The sequence below is a fragment of the Parus major genome, chromosome 5 (assembly GCF_001522545.3).
Source record: "Parus major isolate Abel chromosome 5, Parus_major1.1, whole genome shotgun sequence".
Taxonomy (NCBI): Eukaryota; Metazoa; Chordata; class Aves; order Passeriformes; family Paridae; genus Parus; species Parus major.
This window is the reverse complement of record NC_031774.1, coordinates 52,677,847-52,701,423: the sequence shown is the minus strand read 5'-3', so window position 1 is coordinate 52,701,423 and position 23,577 is coordinate 52,677,847. Positions and strand designations below refer to the sequence as shown.

Here is a 23,577-nt window from a genome sequence, read left to right as displayed (position 1 = left end):
TATTCTAAATTTAAAAGATGCAAAAATAAAACTGAAAAAAAATTAAGTAAAACCAGTAATGACAGGCTTTATTATTTCCACCATTTTTTATTTAAAGCCATACAGATTTCATCCATCCCCTAAATGTTACAAATTTAAGTAGTGTAATGAAAGCTTGTACAAAAAATATCTGAATTCTCTGCCTACCACTACACTGGATCAGAGTTTATTGGAACTAATTGAAGTGTCTAAGGCTTGGAACAAAAACACATTAGTCATTTAGTGGTTGTGCTAATATTGCTATGCCTTTCCTGCAGTTTCATTAGATACAGACTGCTTCAATACCCTAATCATATGCTCAGTCACAGCACAATCAGGACACAGAGTACTGACAAGCTGTCCCACCATGCCTAAAGCTGATAAGGTGTCTGCTCTATGAGTAACCTCAATTATTGACTATATTTTATGGTCAATCTAATGACCAAATGCTTATCAGTGAACCATCAGGTGCCTGTAATAGGATAGTGACCCTTAGTTTATATGTACCATTACTGCTCATTAGTGAATAATTAGATTCTTTAATCCAAATTCGCAGGCTTTAAAATATGATGGAATATCCTGACTCTATAAAAAGACAACTACGCTTATTTTAACTCTTCAGATGTTCAATTACATTACTCAGAGATTGTATATTTTGTTAAGAAAATCTGCTTGCAAGAAGCATATCATGTGCAATGTTTTATATCATGCCTAAATTGACACAGCTTTCCCAAACATGCAGGAGGATGATGAGAGCAGAAAGATAATGGGTGCGATTCACCACTGTGATTCTCCAGATTTATTATCTTAAATGGTTTTAATCTAGCAAAGCCCAGCAACATCTCAAATCATTTAGAAACCTGAAAACTAGTGAGTGCTATGTTTGGAAGATTAATTTTTCAAACAAAAGCAGGTGGATACATGGGAAAGTAGTTCCACTATACAGCTTCCACACTTCAAAGGCAGCAGTCCTACAGCAGCAAAAGCAACCCTCTAAGCCAACCAGTTTGAAAATATCAACATCAAACAAGATGAGAATTTTAGAACAGGGACTTAATGCAGTTTGTCTTCTGCTCAGTACTGCTCAGGGTTGCTTGCTTAGTTATTTTCTTCTAATCAGTTTTGATTCCTCCTCACTGCCCTGTCACTGCTCAAATCTTCTTTCCAGCTTGTGCACTGAGGGCAGGGGGATCCCTGCTCCCCAAACCCCACAGCCCCACCCAGCTGCACAGGCACTGTCACCACTGTCACCAGCCACCAGCAGGCGGAAATGGCACGTTAATGGTGACAGCTTCGATTTATTGGGGGTCTTGATTCTTCTCCCAAGGGAGTGGTATTTTCTTTTTTGTCAGAGAGCCCATTAACCTCTTCCCAAGTGCATGCCCATTCTAGTCCTTGCTGCCCTTCTCCTGCCTCATCTTGGAAACACCATTTCCTCTCTTCCCCCACTGCTCGCGTGACAAGAAAACCCAACTTTGTTATAAAGGTTATTACCTTAAGCTCTTTAACAAAATATGCCAGTTATTTACTTAGCTGCAAGCATAGCCACAGAAGGGTCCTACCACTATCTCACATATTTTCCCTTAGTAATAGAAAGTTTGTTCAGGTTCCTTACACAAAAAACCCACCTGGAAACTGGTATAAAGTGTGGAGCACTAGGCAAGGCACACTTCATGCCACACCAAGGGACAAAGCCAGCTACATTCTTAAATCTGAAGAATGCAAGAATAAACTTCTCTTGAAATGTAAGGGTGAACTGGAAGTCTCCTCACAGCCATCCATGAACATAAGCTGTGCTTTTTGCCCTGGCTTTCTCATTCTGCCAGTGACCTGCTGCTGCTCCATTTTCTGCTAAATCCTCTGGTCCTCTGGTAACACAACCACTGAGGAATCTCTGGCAATTTGCTTGCGTGACACAGTCAGATGTTAATCAAAGCTTTCCTCCTTCTGTGACAGATCACAGTAAGGAAAAAAGCTTAAAACTGATTTAATTTCTTAATACGCTTCTGTCTGCTGTCTTTAATATTTGGCTTTGATTCTGAATACTTAGTGCTTCTCTGCATTTCTTGGTAATGAATAAAATACCTTTTTTTAAGCAGAACATAATTAAGCTTGAAGAAATTAAATATGACATTCAAATGAGAAAGAGCTTTGGATGAATATGTAGTTTCGGGCTGCACATATGCTTAACAAAATCAATGCATTCCCTGCAAAGAATATCTTAAAGATACTCATTTTAACCATGGGGACCTCTTATGACCAGGTATCCTTTTTGTTGCATCTCTTAGCTATTATTTTCCAGGTGAGGACATGAACTCTCTGTCCTGTCCTCAGAGTTTGTGACCTTACAAACACAGAACTGATTCTCATCAAGGAACAAACTAGAGCAAAAAACAAAACAACCAACCAAAAAAATCCAGCAAGATCCCTGTTCCCAGGCACAAGACAGTCCCCAAGCAAGAGTGTAAGAGTGTTATTTCAGCAAATAGAAACTCCAGCTTTAATGTGAAAAAGGTATTTATATGTGCCCAGGAATCCATGTCAAAACCCAAAAGCTAAATTGTGCTAGGACCTGTACAAACACAGTGAATCCTGTTTCATGAAAAGTAAGATTGGAATATCTTGTTCATGTGGGAAAAAAAACCAACCTGTATCTAGTATTGCTGTGGCTCAGGAAATCACAGATGCAGCTTCCACAATACCCTGTGAAGGCTTTGTCTTCCAAAGTAACTAACACTGCACCCAAATACACTGGACATTAACATATATGCATATTTTTGCCTAGCTACTTTATTCCTAAGGCAAAACAGCCCTTTTAACAAGCTCCTTTTCAACCACAGCTCCTCTCACAAAAGGCTCATGTAAAATATGAAGGTCCTCAGTGGACTTGGTCAAAGAGAGGCCAGTGATTTGTAAAAAAATAAATATATGTGTGTGTCTGTGCAACTGTCAATATATCAACTTCATTCGTTCCAATAGAGAACAAGAACAAAATCTACCAGGCTCTGCATAATGTGAGTAACTGGCCTTGCTATGAAGTTCAGATTTTAAGTGGCTGAGGAGTTTCAGTATAGAAAAAAAATCAGAAAATCTAATGAATGGGGACTACAGCATGACACTATAGCCATGACTCTTCTTTCATCTCCAGGTGCTTCCTGAGAGAGCATTAGCTGAACAGAGAGATGAAGGAGAGACAAGTGAATACTGCTGCAAAAGAGTCAAGACAGGAATGACCTTCTTCCTCAACATGTTCAAGGCTGGATAGTGCAGAGGGAAGCAGACAGGAGTGGAAGGGTTGAAACAAAGAGGCCTGAGAGCCCATTTACTGAACAAACCCCGAAACTGATTATATCCTAATATTTGTGGCTCCTGGAAAAGCCATTTCTGCCAGTATCTGTGTCATTTCTCACTCATCCTTGAGGATTTCCTCCTCCTCCTTTCCCCTCCTGCTGAGAGGAGTGCATGGCCTGAGGGTGGAGGACTCTGTGAAAACTTTGATCCATTGAGGTCCCAAAGGCAGAAGAGTCAAGGGAGAAGGAGCAATGTCAGAGTGAGCCTCTCCTGAGGTTAATGCCAAAGTTGGGGGAGCAGCCTGGACAGAACTTCGTACCCACCTGAAGATCTGCTCAACCCATTTACAAGTGCCAGGGATCAGTGATGGATGTCTCTCCCCCATAAAATCTTTGTGAGATTTTTTTTTTTCCCTTGTGTTTCAACAACAACAGAATAAGAAACAGAAGTGCTTTGTGCACAAAAATTCCATCAGCTCTGCCCATCAGTTAAAAAATTCAAGAGAATCAATTTTGAATATAGGAAACATGGGTAGGGAATAAGCAATGTACTAATGGGGTTTTAAAATGTTTTAGCTATCACAGAGCTGCTAAAGCTATAAAATTCTGATTCACTCAAGGCAAAGACAGATTCATGAGAAGCAATTAGGGCCTGATCCAACATACAATGATGTCATTTGCAGTCTTGCTGCTGACTTCGAGAATCTTTGAATTAAACCAATGATATCCACTTGACAATAAAAACAGAACTGAGTTTTGCTGACCAGTGACAAAAGCATTACTGAGAGAAAATATTTTGGTCTTATTTTATACTATTAGGCACTGATTTCTTTCTCTCAGTTTCAAGGAAGGTATTTTATTTTCTGGTTTCTCCAGTGAAAGGGAAAAATCTTCACATTTCCTTATTAACACTGAAATATATCCAAAGCAGATTAAGAAAAAAATCATACCCTCAATATGAAATACAGTAAAAAAAGCTGTGCTGCAGTCCCATCTAAATACTTTGAAAAGGATGCATCTGTCCTTGCTTAGGTAACTAAACAAGGAAAGAGACATCTGAGCTTCTCCCTTTACCTTTCCTCTCCATTCCCACTGATTATTTCAGATATCTATCTTTGAATGAAACAAATCATCCTCAGCAGGCCACCGTTTCTCTGTGTTTATTCAAACCCACAGCACAAGAGACAATCCACTAATTTACACACAGTGCTTTTGGGGCGCTCATTTCCCAGTCTCTTGTGAACAGACAGGCTGTGATATGCAGGCATTGGACACTATCATTGTGCAGTGCTCTTTTAAAAAAGCAGAACTTGGAAAGTTGAGCTCTTTCTGAGGTCAGATTGTAACTTATAGTAAACATCATTTATTTAGTGACACAAAACATGCTAAAGACCAATGAAAAGGAAACAATACAATTACCATTGTGATTACATTCTACGAGGGATTGTTGGTGCATAAATTTTACTTTAGTGCCATTCACAGACATACGCTTTTCAATATTGACTCAAAATATGTTCAGTTCTGAATTAAAAAAGGAATTGGAATGCAAGTACAAAGCCCTGAGTTTTGTTGTTTTAAATACCATCTGCTTGACAGCGTATTACATTTAATCAACATTGCTAATTACAACAAACATCCAAACAAAACTAACATATTTTTGTCATAGGACACCAGAATAGAAAAAAAAGATATTGTTCTGGGCTATTGCTAGAATAATGTCCAACTGTTTCAGCTGTTTCTAACAACCATGGAAAACTTATTTGGACAGATAGGTCATGCTACTGAATAAAAAAATATCTTTGTTTTACCTAGATCTGAGTGAAAAAGTCTTGTTACTTCAGCTTTTGCTCCCTGGAAACCTACAGAACAGCAGACTGGTGGTGAAGGTGGCCATTAAGGACTAGACAAAGCCCAACACGTGTCTCCTTGGGTGTTGGTCAATAGAGGGTCCAGGTCTCCAGAGAGAGAATTGGGGTGTCCCCATCCCATCCCTGCTCTCCAGTGGCAGCAGAAAGCCACACGCATGACCAGGTGACCAGCTCCACCCTTCAGCAACCAGCACCATGGCAAACACAGCACTTCCCAGCTGTGTGAAGACCCACAAGCAGTCATGGAAACCAGAAAGAAGAGAACCTACCTTATGAAGAAGGAAGCTGCAGCCGAGGTACCTGCTGAGACCCCACTGGCTGGAGCCACCACGCTCTGTGAGGCTGCCGTGCCGCCCGCGGGGTCGGAGCCGTGCTGCCCTGAGCTGATCTGAACACTGGGAACATCTCGGCCACTTTCTGGTGCTGCTTCTGCCTGATAAAAATAAAAACATACCAACATGTTAGAACACTTCAATACATGGCCACAACAGGGAAAAATTTCACACAGCACTTCCAAAGAGAGTCTTTGCAAGGGTGAGGGTGAAGACCATTAGCAGGTGAGGATACACATATATGAGGATACAGGTGGAGAAGTGCACCACAGTAGGCTCAGCAACAGAGAAAGTAAAAACCACAACCACAGTGGAGGAGCAGAAAAACACAGAGAACCTTTGTGAGGAGTAATGCACAGTTAAATAGTTTGACAGGCATGAAGAAATGGAAAACGATAAGCAGAACCCTTTTGTTTTACAATGTTATTTTGGAGCTGGCAGAACTGTTTATCTGGTTCAGTTATGACTGTCAGGAATTATTTCTCAGTGGCACATCACCTACAAGACCTATCTGTTTAAGAGGAACTAACCAAACAGTCACACTTGTAATATGTTTCCACATGAATAACCCCAAGAACTAAATAAAAGAAAATTGATTTTTTTTTAGAAATATATATACAGCCCTGTTTTTCAGTATTATTTTTCTTAGCAGCACAAGCGTATAACACTTTTCTCCTGCAAACCTTTCCAGTGTAAGAACAGGAGATCCTGGAGATCCATCTTCTCCAGCATAAAGCATTTGCAGTGTCTGAGACACAGTCTGAAAGGGGGAAATTGTTTTGAGATTTTGCCAAAATTTTAGACATCTGTATTGTGAAATTGTGTCAGGTCTATATCTTTATGTTAAGGCCACCAACTCTTTCAAGTACCGAGTTCAATTAAGCCCCATCAGTCAAATGCTCATCAACAGTGCTGGGAAGCCTCCTCTTTGGAAGAACCTGCTCTCTGTCTGGGAGTCCTGAAGATTTAATTAAAGATGACACCACAATAAATATTTGTCAAAAGAGTTAATTGCTTCATGTATGATAATATATGATGTTTCTGTCATCTGAAATACTACTTTGACATTTCAAACTAATTAGCTAAAATAGATTCCAGGAAAGGAGACAGCCTTGTAATGAAGCACAGGCACAATTAGGTACTTCCTGGGATGCCACCAAATTTTGAATTTTGAGCTGCTATAGATCATGTTTTACAACTACAGATATGCAGACATGGCAATAGGACACTCCCAGTTTCATACACACCCTGAATTTTCTCATACACTGACAATACAAACAGAGATTTTCTCATGAGAACTGGGACAACCTGGTTATTAGGTACCAAGGAAAAAAACTTTGCCAACCAAGTAGTGCTCAACTGGTGCATGAAAGCCTGTCTGGAGTTTCATCTGGACTCATTCCTAGAGGCTGAATGCTGTATTCCCAGTTCCCAACAAAGTCAACAAGAAGAAAGTGCACACAGATCTTTTGAAGGTCTGCTCTTTCAAGATTAGTATTATTATCAGTATTATGGAGTGGCTGACTAATGCTTTAACATAGAGTGCCACACAAAAAATTATTTTTATAGAGCTCACCAGAGATCTGAGGCTGAGACATAGAATAATATTCATGCAGATTAACTTAATCCTAGTGAAGCTATTCACGCTAGAAGCCAAACTGGAAACTTGGAACAACCCTCTGCAAAACCCTTCACTCTGTAATACAGCAATCTTATGAGATCAGATTTCTCAGTGATGAAAGAAGAAAGACCAATGCATTGTTAGAGATCAAGACTGGCACAAAGAAATGGTGTGGCAGGAAAAAGGACTTTAAAAAGGGAGTTTGTCTGTCCGTCCTATCCATGATCTGCTGGCAATGGCAGCCAGGAACAAAGAAGCTTGGAAAAGGATCAGATCCACTCACGTGGTTAATTGCTTATAACTAAGTGATGGAGTAATGAACCTTGAGGGGTCGATAAAGCAGGTATTTGATCATTAATGCACTGAAGCAAAAAATGTGTGGTCTTGACCTATAGCAGTCACAGAAAGAATATGACATGTGGAACAACACACAGATGGGTAAAATCCAGTGCGACATCCGAACTTCAGAGTTACATGAACTGACACAAAGCACTGACAACAAGTGGAGCTTACATGGATTCAGCAATTTACAAACTAAAAAATTCTACAGCACAACCTCTGGAGCCAGCATGTGGAGCCTACAGAGTGGCACACCAGGGACTGCCATGCTCAGCAGCACTGGCGTGACAGCCAGAGGAGGATCCAACCTGCAGCCACTGGCAGGATGACATCTGTGTCTGAATACTCCCCAAGTTCTGTCAGAAAGACAACCAGAACCCTCTGCCACAGAACCTGCTGTCTCAGGCTCAAGTTAGATTTTCAAGAAATTTTTTCACTCACTGTCAACAGGAGCTTTACTAGACAAGAGACCTTGACACAAAGAAAATCGTGTTCAAGCCACATTTTGATAAAAAGACAGGAGCAGCAACATGTTTCTAACCAATCACACTAATTAATGTATAATGTAAATGATGGTATGATCTAAAGCTAAATATGAAATCTGTAGAGTATTATACACATAAGAAAACCTTCAGAACTTCATTGAATTTTACAGCTAAGTGTAACAGACTTGTAAGAACTGACTGGAATCTGTTAACAGATCGATTCCTGTAAAAGCTATTCACACTTAAAAATATAAGCCATGTGTAACACATATTCCTTTTACACTGCTTTTTTATTTCTATGAGAAGTCAAAACCCTACATTTCCAAGAGACCAATGGTTATGGACATATCAGGCACATAAATTGAAATATCCAAATCAAACCTGATATTTCAGATGGCAGATGGTTAATATACTTTCCAAACCAACATATCTAAATTGGATAAATTGCTATTCCCACATTAAAGACATTTGAAAACTCAAACTGTAATTTCTGTTTCTGTAAGTTTTATTCTCAGTTCTGTGTGAACATAAAAAGAGGATGAGAGGAAGCCAATGAGAAGGGACTGATTCTTGTAAAGGAGCAAAATGTGATGATATACGAGATAAAATCATCAGAAGACAACCCATATAATTTTCATTGACTCAACTACCCAATTAATATTAAACACAGAGGTAATATAAGTTTTGCTGCATAGTGAGAAGCTGAAAAACAAAAGTTCTTCCAAGTTTTGGATTAATTTCAAGAACTGTCTGCACCATCCAAAGTGACAGGATTTTCCAGCACAGCCATATGCAGCTCTCCCTGAGAAGCTACATCTCTCAGGTGATGAGAAAGGCTCAGGTATGACAAAATTTGTCAGGTCTAAGTCATTTACCCTGAAGAAAGAACACTAAAGACAAGTAATGGGACCCTCCTGGGCCTGGACACTCCAGTTTGTCACACCAGAAATAAAAAAAAAGGGTTGTTTTGTTTTGTTTTTTTTAAACTAAATGGACCTCCCTCATCTCAACAAATACTTTTCTGAGGACTGTGTGTGGAAAACAGAATTCTTTAGAGAAATTTGAGCAACTTTTGACTTTTCCAAGTGTTCAAGTCTGCACAGAGAGAAGGCTCCAGACGGCAGCTGAGAGAGAACTGTGCTTCTCCATTTAATGAATTTTCATAAATCATTAATGATCAAATGCAGAAAGCACAGCCTTGTCACTATAAAGTGTTACTGACTGCACTGAATATTTAAAATATCATAAGGCTCCACATCAGAGAGTAACGTTTGTTTCAATTTTCTAAAAAAATATTTGCTGGACAAAAGCCACTGGAAAAAACCAAAAACCCTCTGGAAAGATGCTAAACCTCAAAGGAAGGATTTCCAAAACTGCTCTACAGAACCCCTTCCCTCTACTCTCTCCAAAACCACATGAAAACTGGCACCAGTAAGAGCACAGCAAGGATGACATTTGAAAATGTCACACCAAGCATTTTGCACGTGCAGGCATGAGCAATGTCTTGGTGCTTTGTGTCAGTGCCTGTGTCATGGACAGGAGGGTTTTGGGACCAGGTCCCAGAACCCATCCTGAGGACATGGGGGCAAGTCAGCCACAGTGCATTCCCAGCTGGCAGCATCCACACACACAGCTGAAGATGGCAGGGCCACAACAAGCAGTTACAGCATGACTTGTTCCCAGTTAAGAGGGCAAAAGCCTGGGGGAAAGGGCAGGATGAGATGGAGCTGACCTGACATCCTCAGGCAGCACTGGGGGAGTTGTGCAGGGCAGGATGGGGGCACCCCCTGTCCCATCCCTGATTCCCAGCACACAGGCTCACTGTTGTGACTAGATGGCAGGAAACATCTGCCCAGGCTTAAGCAAATCAGACTAGTCCAAAATTACACTATAAAGATTAAATTTCCAGATACACAGGACTCTGTCAGGCCATCACCATCCAAAGGACAATTACAATTGTAACAAGCTCTTTACATATTTGAAGTGCCAAGCCAAAAACTAAGCCATAATGTTTCCAGTTTTCCAAGTACTTCCATTCTCTGGACATTAACCTTTGTCAAGAGAATGACCAGGGATCCAAAAAAGCCAAACAAGGTCATGCCACTCGGTCTCTGAAATGCATGCGAAATATCTATCTGGCAACAGGCAAGAAAAACACAGGACTATAAAAATCTATAGAAAAATAGACCAGTCCCAGGATAATACTGTCATGGCAGAAGAAAACCAGAAGGTTGGGTAAAGCTGCAAAAGAGTATCGAGAACAGAATCACTAACAAGGGAACAAAGAAAATTACAAGAATCTCTACGAATCTGACACACATCTGTTTATCAGAGTCACAATGCCATATAATTTATTTTATATTTCAAAAAATTGTATAATATAATGAAAGCACTTAACAGGGCGTTCAGGTGAAGCACTAAGTGCTCTGGTACAGCCTGAGTCTGTACTGGTGATTTTTTTCCCCTTTTCTAGCTTTTTTTACCCCTTTCTGACTAGCAGGCAGACAGAATTTTGAGAATTTGCTCTAACTTACTATTTCCCCCTTTCTGACTAGAACGTCACAGTCAATTAAATTGTAAAAACTGCTTGATGTAATGATTTTGCAAACTATTAAACCTACTGTTTATATATGATAAAACAATAATTTTCCACCTAAATGATTCATGCAAAGACTCTTATGACCTACTACCACTGAGTGGAACAAACGTGACGTAAATCTTGAGCTGGATAATGCTTACACTATAAACCCTTCTTTCCCATAAGCGTGGATAAGTCCTGCATGCATCTCCTGTGAGAAATGTCTCCTCCTGACTGATGAGCATTACATAAAGTTAACAGGGCAGCATATGCCAGGCTGAAGTGAAACGTGTTCTGGATAAACTTTTTACTGCCATTTGGCATTGTTTCTGCCAGGGCTCATTATAAAGCAAGTTGGGCATTTTATAACTACAATACACTACTGTAGTCATTTATAACCTGCAGCTGTGATGTGGTAACAAGAATGACTAAACCTGTAGTTTCAGACTTTTATATGCATCTCGTGTTCAATGTAAATCAAATGCAGAGCATAATATCCCTTCTCTCAAAAAAGGCTTTTCAGCTACAAGAGTTGCTAATGCCTGGCTTATGATCAATCTCTGAAGATGAAGCAGAAGGAGAAAAATTATAGAGAAGTAGAATTAAATAGAAATAGGAGGCCCATCTGCTGTCACAGACTGGCAAGTAATATAGGCGATCCAAAGGCAACCTCAGAGCTCTTGCTTTTTGAAATAATATCTGAATTACTAAAACAGGTTTAAGTTTTGGATCTTTACCAGCAAAAATCATTAGCAGTCTGTGCTCCGTGCAAAAAGGACCTCATCCTTTTGGGCAGGGCACAGCTACATCCAGTACTGGCATCCTTGGCCATACCAGGATGGAGAATCAGCAGCTTCTCCCTTCTGACCAAGGGCTTTTGATCTCAGTCTGACCCAGATCTCTCCCAAACCATGATACTTGGTCCTTGAAAAGATTATCAGGGTTCTGGGCAGGCCTCAGTCTACAAAATGGAGCATCACTCTTTTCTTCCTTCAGATTGGCAGTGTGGGAAATCCCTGCAGGCAGGGCTCTGGTAGTGCAAAGATGTCAGCAGGCAGTGACAGGCCAATTCCTTGACATTTAAGCTATTCAGGACACCCACAGCAGAAGACACAGCTGGCAATGCTCTTTTTTCTTTCCTTCTTCACAGCAATCTGACTGCCAGCCACATGAACAACACCCTCCTGTCTGCACACAGAACCCACCACCTGGAAAGTCAGGAGGTCATGAAATGAGCTACCAACAAGGACACAGATCCTGCTGCACATTAACACTCTCAAATGAGGACTTTTCATGTGCAGTGGATTTAAAACAGCCAGGCTAGAGGAACTGTTTCTTCTAATGCCTCTAGGCAAGCATCAGAAAGTGTTGCCCAGAGCCTTCCCTGTTGTCTTCTAATACAATAGGTATAGCCTCCAAAGCCAAAAAAATCTAGCTGTGTACTTCCCTAGGTATTTATTTAAATGGACAAATATACAATAAAAATGCTGCTTTTTGTCAAAGGCTGATAAGAGCAAGCAAAGGAATTCATTAACAGGTTCATAATAATGCAAATTTCTCTCATTTTAGGATTGGGTTTCCTACAAAGAGATAAATGCTTTTCCATTAAGACTGACTTCCATGGGCCAGATGTGTTTCTAACAGCCACTAAACACAGGAGACATGCAAAGCTTTGAACTGGGAGAACCTGTGTCACCTTCCTGACTCCACAACAGCATTTCTCAATGATTTGGGCAACTCAACAAAACTTCACCATGTCTTGATTACTCTCTATTCAGCAAAATAAATTACCATGTTCCTAGTTTCATTAAAATCACTGTATTGTTATAATGATTGATATACAATGTCATCAAATAAAGCAAAGGTGGACAGAGATTGTCATACCTAATTTCTATCTCAATCACACTTGAACTGCTTATATATTAAATGTAGCTGCTTTAAAAAGAACATCCCTTGGGATCAATTTGCCTGACAGCTACCACATGGAAGGCACCCATTGACTAGTAGTTCACTTGAATAGGTACAAGCCCTCATTATCTGAAGGGAAAAACTGGCTCTTAATTACACCCATATTCAGAGACCAAGGTTCAGTTACAGGCAGGCTCATGAAGCAGCATTAAGTTTGCAAAGACAAGGACAGCTGTAATCATTGGGATCGTTGTTGAAGGACACCAAGGTCTCAAATCAGGGATAGAGCTGTGCAGGTGACACTTTTCTCTTGTGGGTGTTCCTGCCAACCCTGCTGTGTGCTCCCAGTGTTGAGGCCATGTAACCCAGACGTGATTCACCATGAACAGAGTGAAATCCCCAAGCCTGCAGATGTCCCAAAGCTCTTTCAAGTAACCAATTGCCAATAATAAAAAATTTCAGAAGTGTGGCTGTGCGAAGAAGTGTCAAGTGAGATTTGACATAGGTAAGACCACATAAAAGGGGAAAAACAACATAAATGACTCCTCAACAACACTGAGCTCAAAACTTGCTTGGAAGATTTAAGGATCATTGGCAGTTCCTCTAAATCAAGATGTAGCAGCAGCCAAAAAAAAAACCAGCAAGCAAATTTTGGACATCACAAGGAAAGAACAAGGACACTGTCCTCATAGTGAGCACCACATATTGAGTCTAGCACTGCATCTCAAGACAGGGTGGTGGAGTAAGGGAAAGACAAGCAGAAAGACAAGCAAGTAAATAGTCAAGAAGATAAAGCAGGTGCCCTAGGAGGACAGAACGAAAGAGGCTGAGACTCTTGCTTGGAGAAGGGAAGACTGAGGAAAGCCTGACTGAGGCTTACAAAATCATGGAGGTACAGAATAAACTGAATGCAAGTGAATACTTCTTTGCACTGGGGTAGTGAACTCATGGAACCGGCTGGCATACAGAAGCCTGTGGAGCTTGAGAGTGTTTCAGGGTCAGACAGGGTTTGGATAAACTCCTGAACAGCAGGTCCCTAAACAGACAGGGAACAGACAGGTATGTGTCCCTGTGAATTCTCCAGCTGAGCATGCCGGGGAGTATGAGCAGACTGCAGAAAGCAGCCAGGCTCCACAGCTCTCCCTAAATACCATTTCCAGCTTCACTGCTGGAGACAGCCCTGGGCTAGACAAGCTGCAGCTGAGACTCAGCAGGATATTACTAATGCTCTTATCATTCCCATTCAAATCTTTTCAAGAGAACCTTAGTGTAACTAGCAAGAGGAGGTTGCACTATTCCTATATCCCCTATCAGGAGAAGCTGACAAGACTCAAGGAGATGTCCACACAGCTACCTTGAATGAACAAACTAGACCTTCCCCAAGCCAGGCATCACAAGGGCCATTCTCCCTTTCTTTATCCTTCCATTGCTACCTGACCCATAAAACAACCTTGTACAACTCCATCACCTTATTTTTTGAGAAGCACAACAGAGACAGTTCTGAATGGCAGATCCATTATCTTTACCCAACAACACTAAAAACACAGCAACTGCCTCATGCCTTCAGCACCTTTCAAATTCTTCCTTCGCATAAGGTATCACAAAAGAACAAACTCATCCATATTTGAAATAGTAGCAGCCATGCAAATCCAGAGGAATTAACTCAATTGTCTCTTCTCCAGACTAAACAGGACCAGCTCCCTCAGCCTCTTCTCATTAGAGAGATTCTGGAGAATCTTCTCCCCTCATCATCTTCACAGCCTTTCCATGGGACCCTCTCCAGGAGCTTTGTGTCTTTCTTGAACAGAGGAGCCCAGAACTGGACACAGCACTCCAGATGTGGTCTCAACCAGGGCTGAGCAGAGGCGCAGGATCATGTGCCTCAGTCTGCTGGCAATGCTCTTCCTAATGCAGCCCTGAATTCCACTGGCCTTCTTGTTCACTAGAGCACTGCTGGCTCGTGGTTAACTTGCTGTCTACAAGGACACCCAGAGCTCTTCCCAGTAGGTCAGTTCTGTACTGGTACATGGGGTTAATCCTCCCCTGCTGCAGAACCCTGCACTTGCTTCGGCTGAATTTCATTATGTTCCTCTCTACCCACATCTCCTGCCTGTCCAGGTATTGCTGGATGGCAGCACAGCACTTTGTGGTACCAGCCACTCCTCAGCAAACTTCCCAGGGCTGCACTCTGTCCCTCCATGCAGGGCATTGATGAATACGATGAACTGAACTGGAATCAGCACAGACCCCTGGGGAACACCACTGGCTACAGGGCTCCAAGCAGACTCTGCATCACTGATCAGAACCAAGGTCCAGCTCAGCACCTGTCCTCACTGGCTCTTCTGTCATTTAGAGAAGAAAATTATCAACACATTCCAGGAACCTCCTAGATTGCTTATGCCCTGCTGTGGTGTACCTCCAACAGGTATCAGGGTGGTTGAGGCCCCTCATGAGGACCAGGACTTCTGAACATGAAGTTGTTCCTATCTGTCTTTGGAGAAGCTCATGCACACAATCTTCCTGGTTGGGCAGCCCACTCTCTATATTGTCACTGTGAAATTATCTCATTGTAGTTTTAAAGTTCTATTTATAAGTCTAATAATCCCATCATTGATTACAGTGACTGTATTCAAATTATAAATCCATTAGCTGCTCAACAGTGAAATAAAATCAATAATGCACGTAAATGGGGAAAAAAGGAATTTAAATGCATACATTAATGTCACTTGAAGTAGCGCTATTTTATGCACCATCTCTAACAAAACTGTGTCACATCATTAGCAATAATGTGAAAAATCTTTTTCAATTAACAGAGCTGATTTGATGCTATGTTCACTAAAGTGGCAATCCATTCCATTAAACACACACATACGAAACGCTTGAAATATCTATGAACTCTATCCATACATCATAAATTCTCTCCTAAGTACTAAAACACAAAAATAGATACATCATTTTCTATTGATGCTTTTTAAACCTCCTGTCAGAAGCTACCAGGCACTTCAGTGACTCTAGCTGCAAGAAACAAAGAGCACCAATTTTTGCCCCATGTTCAGCTGCTCGTGCCACAAAACAACAGGAGATGCCTTCAGCAATGCTCATACTGTGCACAGCTCAACCATCTGAAGGCCCACACCCTCAACATGTCATCATTCCAGTAAACAACCTGTTGAGAAAATGTCAAATTCAAAGCACTTTAAAAAAAAAATAAATAGATGAAGTTCAAATACTGTTCTACACAAGCAGGCCAACTGGCCAATCCTACCTGCATACAGCTGTACAAATTAGTTCCTGTCATGTTCTAAACAGATACCACTGCAAGGCTTTCCCCTTCACCAGCCTGCACTAGACTAAGCTCAGCCTGACTTTATCTGGTTTCTCTGCTGCATTAACTTCTGAAGCCAAAGGGTATAATTCATCTGCGGTCCCCCTTAACCCATGTAGCCCATGCAACAGTAGACTCAAAAAAGCTGTTCTTTCTCAAATCTTGGATGACACCACTGCTGAGCTTCAGCCACAAAGTATGAACCTTCCTTGTACGGTGACTTCTAGTGCTGGGGTGGCATGGGGGGCATTGATTATCAGATCACCAAAGGATTTGGAGTGGAGCAAATTCAGAGAATAAATGGACCCGCAGGAAGCAAAAGACACTGAAGGAAGCAAAGTGAACAGAAAAGGCCAAAGAAACAAGTTGAAAGGCAAGAGCAGAAAATTTAAATATTTGGGGTATTTAGTGTAGCTTATGATACACTTGCTAGATGAGAGAATTAACTGTGAGACAAAGGTAAATCCAGTGGATTATCATTTTCACATAATCTCTAAAGTCTGCTTGTGTTAAATCTATCTCTGATGAGTTATAGGTGAAGTCTGGGCAAACATTCCTTATTATTGCCTGTTGAACTCAATTGTCAACAGAGGCAAGCATGGACTTGTTTCCTCATGAGAGCTGTAATAATAACTGCTTAGCCTGGAGGGGTGAAAGATCAAAAGAACTGGTTTCAGGTGGTAATTTGAGCCACAAGAGGGTCTGAGTCCTCAAAGAGTTACCCCGTCCCACAACTGTAAAACCAATACTATGGTGGAAATGTCAAACACAATAAAAAGAAATGCAATCCACACCCTCAGCCAAGAAAATGTTCATTTCCATCTTGTAGCCAATAACCTTTCTGTTAACTCTTAATATTTTTCCTGTATCACTGTGATACCTGGAAATACATTAAAAAGTAACTTTGTTTTCACCTTCAGCACCCTGCACTGGGGACAGTCTAGAACAAGAGAGCACAAAGGTTCCATCAACTACCAAAAACAGAGGGCTATGTTTTCAGCTGCACGTTGAAGGCTGAATTTCCAGCCCACTCTTTCTAAGCCAGTCTGCTCACGGGCTGCTGGGGCAGGGTCTCACTGAGAGCGGCAGTGTTTTCCTCCCACATCACACCCCTCCCTCTGCATTCACCAAGGCACCAAAGCTCAAAGCAAGGCATGACTGCCCAGCTGACATGCTGCAGTCACAGAAAAGGTCTTTTCCATGGGAACATAAAATAGATTAATATGAGAAAGCATTTAGTAACTTGGGCCAAAAGGTTTCCTTCTGCTTGAGACTTGTGGAGGGTGACCAACAGTAACTTTGAAAATTAAGTTTTTTTACCACCCCCCATTCCTTTATGCACTTCCTCTACAAGAGCAGTGACACCAACACCATTGGAGCTAAAGGGAAAACAGAAAAGCCTCAGTGCAGTCCCTGCCTCACCATCTGTCTAGCATTGACTTCTTGAGGATGAAGATGTTATACGTGGAGTCTGAGAAATGTCCCAAAGCTCAAAGACATCCATATGTCTCACGGACAAGATTTATGGTCAATGCATTGTATTTTAATTGTTTCATTACAAAATATATTTCCCACATTGTATTAATAAAAGGTCACTGAAAAAGCTATCAAGAAGGGTTTTAAGAATTAATTTAAAAATCCATTTGGCATGACATTTATCAAAGTAAAAAAGTAAATGCTGGAAAGTAAATCTTGTCATTGTTCTGTTTTCCACAGTCAGCTTTTTATTGCATCTTTTAAACAAAATGTAAGCCACCCTTGCTATAAACAAAGAGGCTTTACTCTACTCTCAGACAAATCCATCTGGTTTAGATTAGGGTAAGCAGAAGACTTATTGAAACTACAGGAAAGCCTGAATTGTGACTAAAATAACTCGTAGGTTTTTCACATAAGACAAATAAACATAAGCTCTGTGCTGTTCTGTGTACATGTGCTGTGCTGTGGGTGAACCCTCCCTCTCTGAACCTCACAGACCCAAGTAATAAACTTATACCTAAATTTGAATTTGTGAATACTCTCAAGAACATACATTGAGCTTTTGATAATTTTAAAGTTTTGCATGCATAGGCTTTAAAAGTTTTACTTAAGGCACTTCAAGTTTTTTAGTGCACTAACTTTTTCAACTTCTTAATGGTGCATTTTTTAATGTATTTTAAATCCACTTACAAATTGGTAAATTCTCAAGTAACCACAACACTTTGCCTTATAACCAGTGCCAGCTGTATATATTCAAGTAAGAAATACAGTGTGACCAAGATTTCACTTTGTGTAAGATGAAAGAAAAAGACATTTGCAAATAAGCTCTATTTCACTGAGATGTCTTTATATCACATGGCATGGCTACTTTAGCACTTCCATGCAGTACATAACACTGCATAATAATAACACAGTCAATTTTAAAAATACAGTAAGACATCTTTTTTTCTACAATACAAAATAAATGCAGATACTTCTAATAGGCATACAAGGTATACAAGTGGTTTTAATGTTCTACCTCTCAGCCAGATTCCAAGACATCTGGGGAGCCCAAATTCCCCTCACTCCTCTCCTTTTGCATTAAACTGAGTGGCGGTGCTGAGCACTGCTAATGTGTTTTTTTTCATTTGAGTAGTAACCTTATATTCACTTGTCAGGTCTAGAAATAAAAACATCAGTATAAAACTGTTTATTAATTATAGTTGTCAGGTGTCCAGCACAAATCAGCTGCCTTACCCAGAGTTACACCAGCTCCCTACCCTCCACTGTGTTCACTGTCTGCTCAGACAACTTATCACTGCTACTGGTGATTATTTTCTGTAATTTTTCACAACAGGCCACTTGGGTAAAGCAGCTGATTACATCTTCACCTTTTGCACCTTGATTGCAATCCTAGTCCTCCCCTCCCTGAACCTTCCTCCATATCCTTAATTACTGTTCCTCTTCACAGCTCCCAAAGCCCATGGTTATTATTTTGGTTTGAGCACCCACACTATGCCTCAAACACACGTTCCTGTTCAAAAAATTTATAATCTATATAATGGATTTTTCACACTTGAACTCCAAACACATATTAAAAATTTACAATGTCCTGCACTTCTGACCCCCAACATTCAGCCCAGAAGTGTTTTCACAACCGTAAGTGACATTACAAGATAATACATGCGAGTTTGGGAAGGGAGATGAGAGGAGCAGAAATCAAACCTTTTTTTTTATTTTCTCTACACAGACAATTCCATTCCCAACACTATTAGAACTAGCCATGAACAAAAAATACAGATCCTGGAGAAACGTGGGTGGCTGCAAGGTCTCCTGAGGTTTGGCAGATGTACACTGGGGTGTATTTTCACACCCAGAAGGCACTAGGTACACAGTAGCCTGCATCCAAAAAAGGATTTGCTCCTCATGACTGACCTGGGCTCTACCAGCACCAGCTGGAAGCCACAGGGACCATTGGAGGACAAGGCAGGCCAAGACAGACATCCAAGATGAGAAGGACAGAGTATCTCTTGGAAATGCCTGCTGGTCTTCCCAGCCACAAAGGAAGCCTCAGTAATTATTTTATAATAAATGCCTGGGCTTTTGGCAATTAAAAATATTTGAGATGAACCCTAGCCTTTACCTTTGTCTTCACAAATTTGTAAAATTAATCATGCCCACTTCATATGCAGCAGTGAGTTAAATCACTGGGAGGGTAAGCACTGCGTAGGAGCCTCCCACCAGGGAGTTCAGCACCTGTTTCAAGTACCCTTTAGTAAGGAAAAAAGGTGTAAGTACAGATTCCCAGTGAAAGAGGAGTATTTACAGGGTGGTCAAAATAACTGGTGCCACAACCAAGACTGGAAACTTCATGGGAAAAGAGCCATCTTTTTCTTCTGCATTTGTGCAGTATGTTGCCTAAATGGAGGCTGGAGTCTTAAAAATCCAGTCACACATAATAAATAGTACATTCAGTGCTGTTCTTTCTACTGCAGTAGTTCTTGCTGCAGAATTCCTCTAGCCAGACCAGCTTTGCTCCACAAGACAGGAAGTATTACTAAAGACAGACATCACTAAAAGTATGTATATGCACAGTTCTCTTCTGATTTAATCTGAAACCTAAACCCTGTCTCTAACTTAAGGAAAGAAAAGACAAAATTATCTCTCTAACAAGAAAAAAAAGAAAAAAGGTAAATCAATCAAATACACTTTTCTAATAGGGAAGGAAGTTTAGATGTGAGAATCAATCGAACTTGGAAAATCCCAGTCATTGAAAAATTGTAAAAAGATGTAAGATAAGAATTGGACAAGAATGTCCTGCAGTGGATACTGTCCTAGACAAGGGCTAGACTAGCTGTTTCCTGAAATTTCTCCAATCCTATTTCCTTCAACACCTGTGATTCCTCAGGGGAAGAGTGTAGGGGAAGCACCCACCCAAACAACTTCATCAGACACAAGGCTCTTAACAATACAAAAGGCAGTGGAAGAATTCCGACAGACACAAGAAGCACCATCTGGAAAGAGATGCACTCACAGTCTTCAGGAACTACATTTGGGTTTAAATGAATAAAATAAATAAGGAGAGAGGAGAGATAAAACAACTGAAGACTAGCTTCTCTCCAAAAACTGCTTATAAATCTGAACGATCCTTGCAGATGACTGGATCACATCCAAGCTGCCTCCAACACTTGCAGTGTTTGTCCTTTCGTTAAAGGTCACTGTTTTCCAGGCTACTGAGTTTCTTTGCACATTTCTAAATCACACTTAAGCTCTGCTGCATTATACACATTTTTCCTTCACAGGGGTTAAATGAGGCAACAGTTTTATCTTAGAATAGCATAGTGGTTAGGGAAGACCACATCTATCAGTCAGCATGGTTAAGCAGGAAGAAATCTGTAGCTGGCTGTAACTGAATTATTCAGAACAAGAGTAAGGGCAGACAAAGAATGAGCAGACAAATACTTCTGCTTTCAAAGTGCAGGCTTCTTAGCCCAGCAGCTTTCCCATTTTTCTTTCTCTGTTTCTGTGATATACAAAGAACTTAAAAGGCAATTTAAATGTAACATCATACGCCATACATGGCCAAATTGATCCCTAATGCATGAAGAAACACTTCAGAGAAAAGCTCTCATAGCAGAAGTTCCTTATAAACTATGAAGAGGTGAATGGGCCATTTTCCCTTTTCTCAGTGAATGACCTAATGTCAGTGGAGAGTCCCTGGATTTAAATGGGAACCCCTCAGAGGTGGAATGTATGTGAATTCACAAATTTCTTTAAGAGAGGAAAGTATGGGAGGGAGCAATCAGTCTCCAAGCCTTTTCTGGATGAAAACAAAAGTCAGCCTGGAAAAGTAATGTTACATAGCAGCACTCAAATATTTATCTTGGATGATCTTGGAGCTCAACCAGCTGAAGCTACCAAGCAATATTAGGCAGTATTTACATACAACAGCACATAAGGCATTATGTTAAATTTAGAGCTGCTTGGCACCAAAATACCTGATCTTGCAAGATCTGCTATGTCATCTTAAGTGAAAAGCATTACTTCAAATTGTACACACTTCATTATGAAATATAGTCCCTTGTTCACTACCTGAAAACTGGTCAGGAATAAATCTTAGTCAAAACCAGCCACATACTGCATCCTTCTTAGAACAGTTCCACAGATAGCTACATAATGAACTTGCTTTTAAAGGGAACCTGCACCTCTATAAAGCCTTTCCATTTCCCACAAGAGTTCATAAAATGCACGCAGAATACAGGAAATCAACATCAGGGCTTAAAATCCAAGTGCAGTGACATTTAAAGGCATGTGGCTCTGAAGCAACCTCCTGAGCCCCTTCCTCAGCAGCAAACTGTTTAGCAACACATCTAAGCTGCAGATTAATGCTGTGCATCACAGTCCATCAACAGCAACTGCTGAACTGCACACAGCATTAGAAGCTCAGCACTAAGACTTGAGGGTCAAGTTCATCTTTGATATAATCCCATGAAGCTCCCAGAACTTCATGTGTGACAAACTTGGCCTTTTGTGCTTCTCTAAAGGGGTTACCAGGTATGTGACAGACAAATAACATCACCTGCATACATGGAGCTAGAATAGGTGCAAAAACATCTGAGGAAAGGATCTCACCATGTGAGATAAGAAAGCAAATTCCTTGTGACATCTGATACAATATCCTTCAAAGCTCTTTAACCCTTCAGCTCTTGAAACATGCCTTAGAATACCGTTAGCTGATCCCTACAAAGATAAATATGTATAGATCTCAAATTTTATCTTCATCTCCCTGTATGTCCACACACGTGCAAAAGAAACTCAAGCAGATGAATTATCACTACTTACTAGACAAGCCTGAGGCAGGAAGCTGTTCACCCTGGAGATACTCCACATGCCCTCGAGGTACTGCTGGGCTTGGATGGTGACGGAGCTCAGGGCACCACTGAGACCGCTGGGGGCCACTGTCACTTGAACGCTGGAGTTGGGAAAACTGCCCACGCCTTGAGACCATCCGAGTCCTTTCTTCCTGTCTGCCGCAGGGAAGAGACCGGGCGACTTTCCAGGCTGCCTGCCCACCTGCCCAGCAATGAGAGGCAGGTCTCTCTGGGAGGAGACAGTGACCATCCTGGGTACCATGCTGGCCACTGCCCCGGCGCCGGGCGGGAGGTCAGGCATCTCTGGGTAGCTGGTTTGGCTGAGGGTGTGCATCATCTGAATGGCTTCCTGCTTCAGCTGATTCAAGTGAGTGGCACAAGTTTCGCATCTGCTCTCTCCTTCATTCCTGTTTTTCTGTAAATAGTCAGGCACTTGAAGCTTGTCAAAAATTAAAGCTGATAATCGTGGGTCCTAAAGAAGCGAAGAAAGGGGGAGAAAAACACCATACTCAGTTAAAGCAGTGCAGAAAGATAAAAAGGAGAGGAAAAAAGAAAGTTCTCTGAATTGCTCTCCACTCACAGAATTACTTTAAATTTGTTCTGGTAACTCTCAGCTTTTTTCCCACTGAATACCCTAACAGACCCACAGTGGATTAATAAACCATAAGTGAATTCATTTGTATTAGACCCAGCATGAAAATTATCATCGAAATTAAACAGTAGAGCTGCGGTGTTCTTGATAACTGCTCATTCTTCTAATTAACTCTCCTTTGGAGACATCTAAGGCACCCGTGTTCCCCATGCTTAGGAACAATGTTAGTTGAGATGCTGAACCTACAAATATCATAACTTGATTCAAAGGCATACCACCATCAGAAAACCAAGAAAATTAAAGTATTTTAAAAAATTAATGCATTGCCTGGTAAACGTCTCCCCACCCTTACCCACAGAAATGATTAATCAAGTGGCATAAAAGCCAGTTTACATGGTGCTGCCCACAGGACCATTACCTCTGATCTTTGCAACCCAGATGGCCACAATATTGCCTTCTGCTACAGTTGCTTTAATGAGAAATAGATTTGAGCCTACAGCCATGTGTGAAGGTGTGACAATGTGCACACCAAGACCCTGATTCAAAAGCAACACCTATTTTGTTTCCACAGGGCAATTCCCCACTATCCCTTGGCTAGTTCATTTTAAGGCTGCTAAGACATTTTAAAACCCAGCACTGTGTTTCCACTTCAGAGATAGAGTTACCTATCTCCTGAAACACACAAACGCCTCCCCATCCCAGGCCTGCTACTGTAAAGATTAGGCAAGAGATTAAATCCAGCCCTGTCGTAAATCTGCTATCGAGACTAACACCAGGCAGTAAAACTGACCCAGCTTCACACACTCACAGAGCTCTCTGAACAATTAAGGTTTTAATGAAATCATAGCGCAGCCAAAGGTTTATTTGTATAATTATTTTAAATGAAAATATTTAA

General features: G+C 41.0%; 1 protein-coding gene across 1 annotated transcript in view; it reads right to left on the bottom strand.

Annotated features, from left to right (window-relative positions):
- The window catches only part of KIF26A (kinesin family member 26A), a 64,027-nt gene extending 41,470 nt beyond the window's left edge, over positions 1-22,557 (bottom strand). Inside the window, exons 1-2 of the mRNA XM_033515253.1 lie at positions 22,062-22,557; positions 5,446-5,609 (exon numbers count right to left, since the gene is read on the bottom strand). Of these exons, the coding sequence (XP_033371144.1) occupies positions 5,446-5,609; positions 22,062-22,427 (530 nt within the window). The 5' untranslated portion in view covers positions 22,428-22,557. The remainder of the gene's footprint in view (positions 1-5,445; positions 5,610-22,061) is intronic.
- Positions 22,558-23,577: the final 1,020 nt, after the last annotated feature.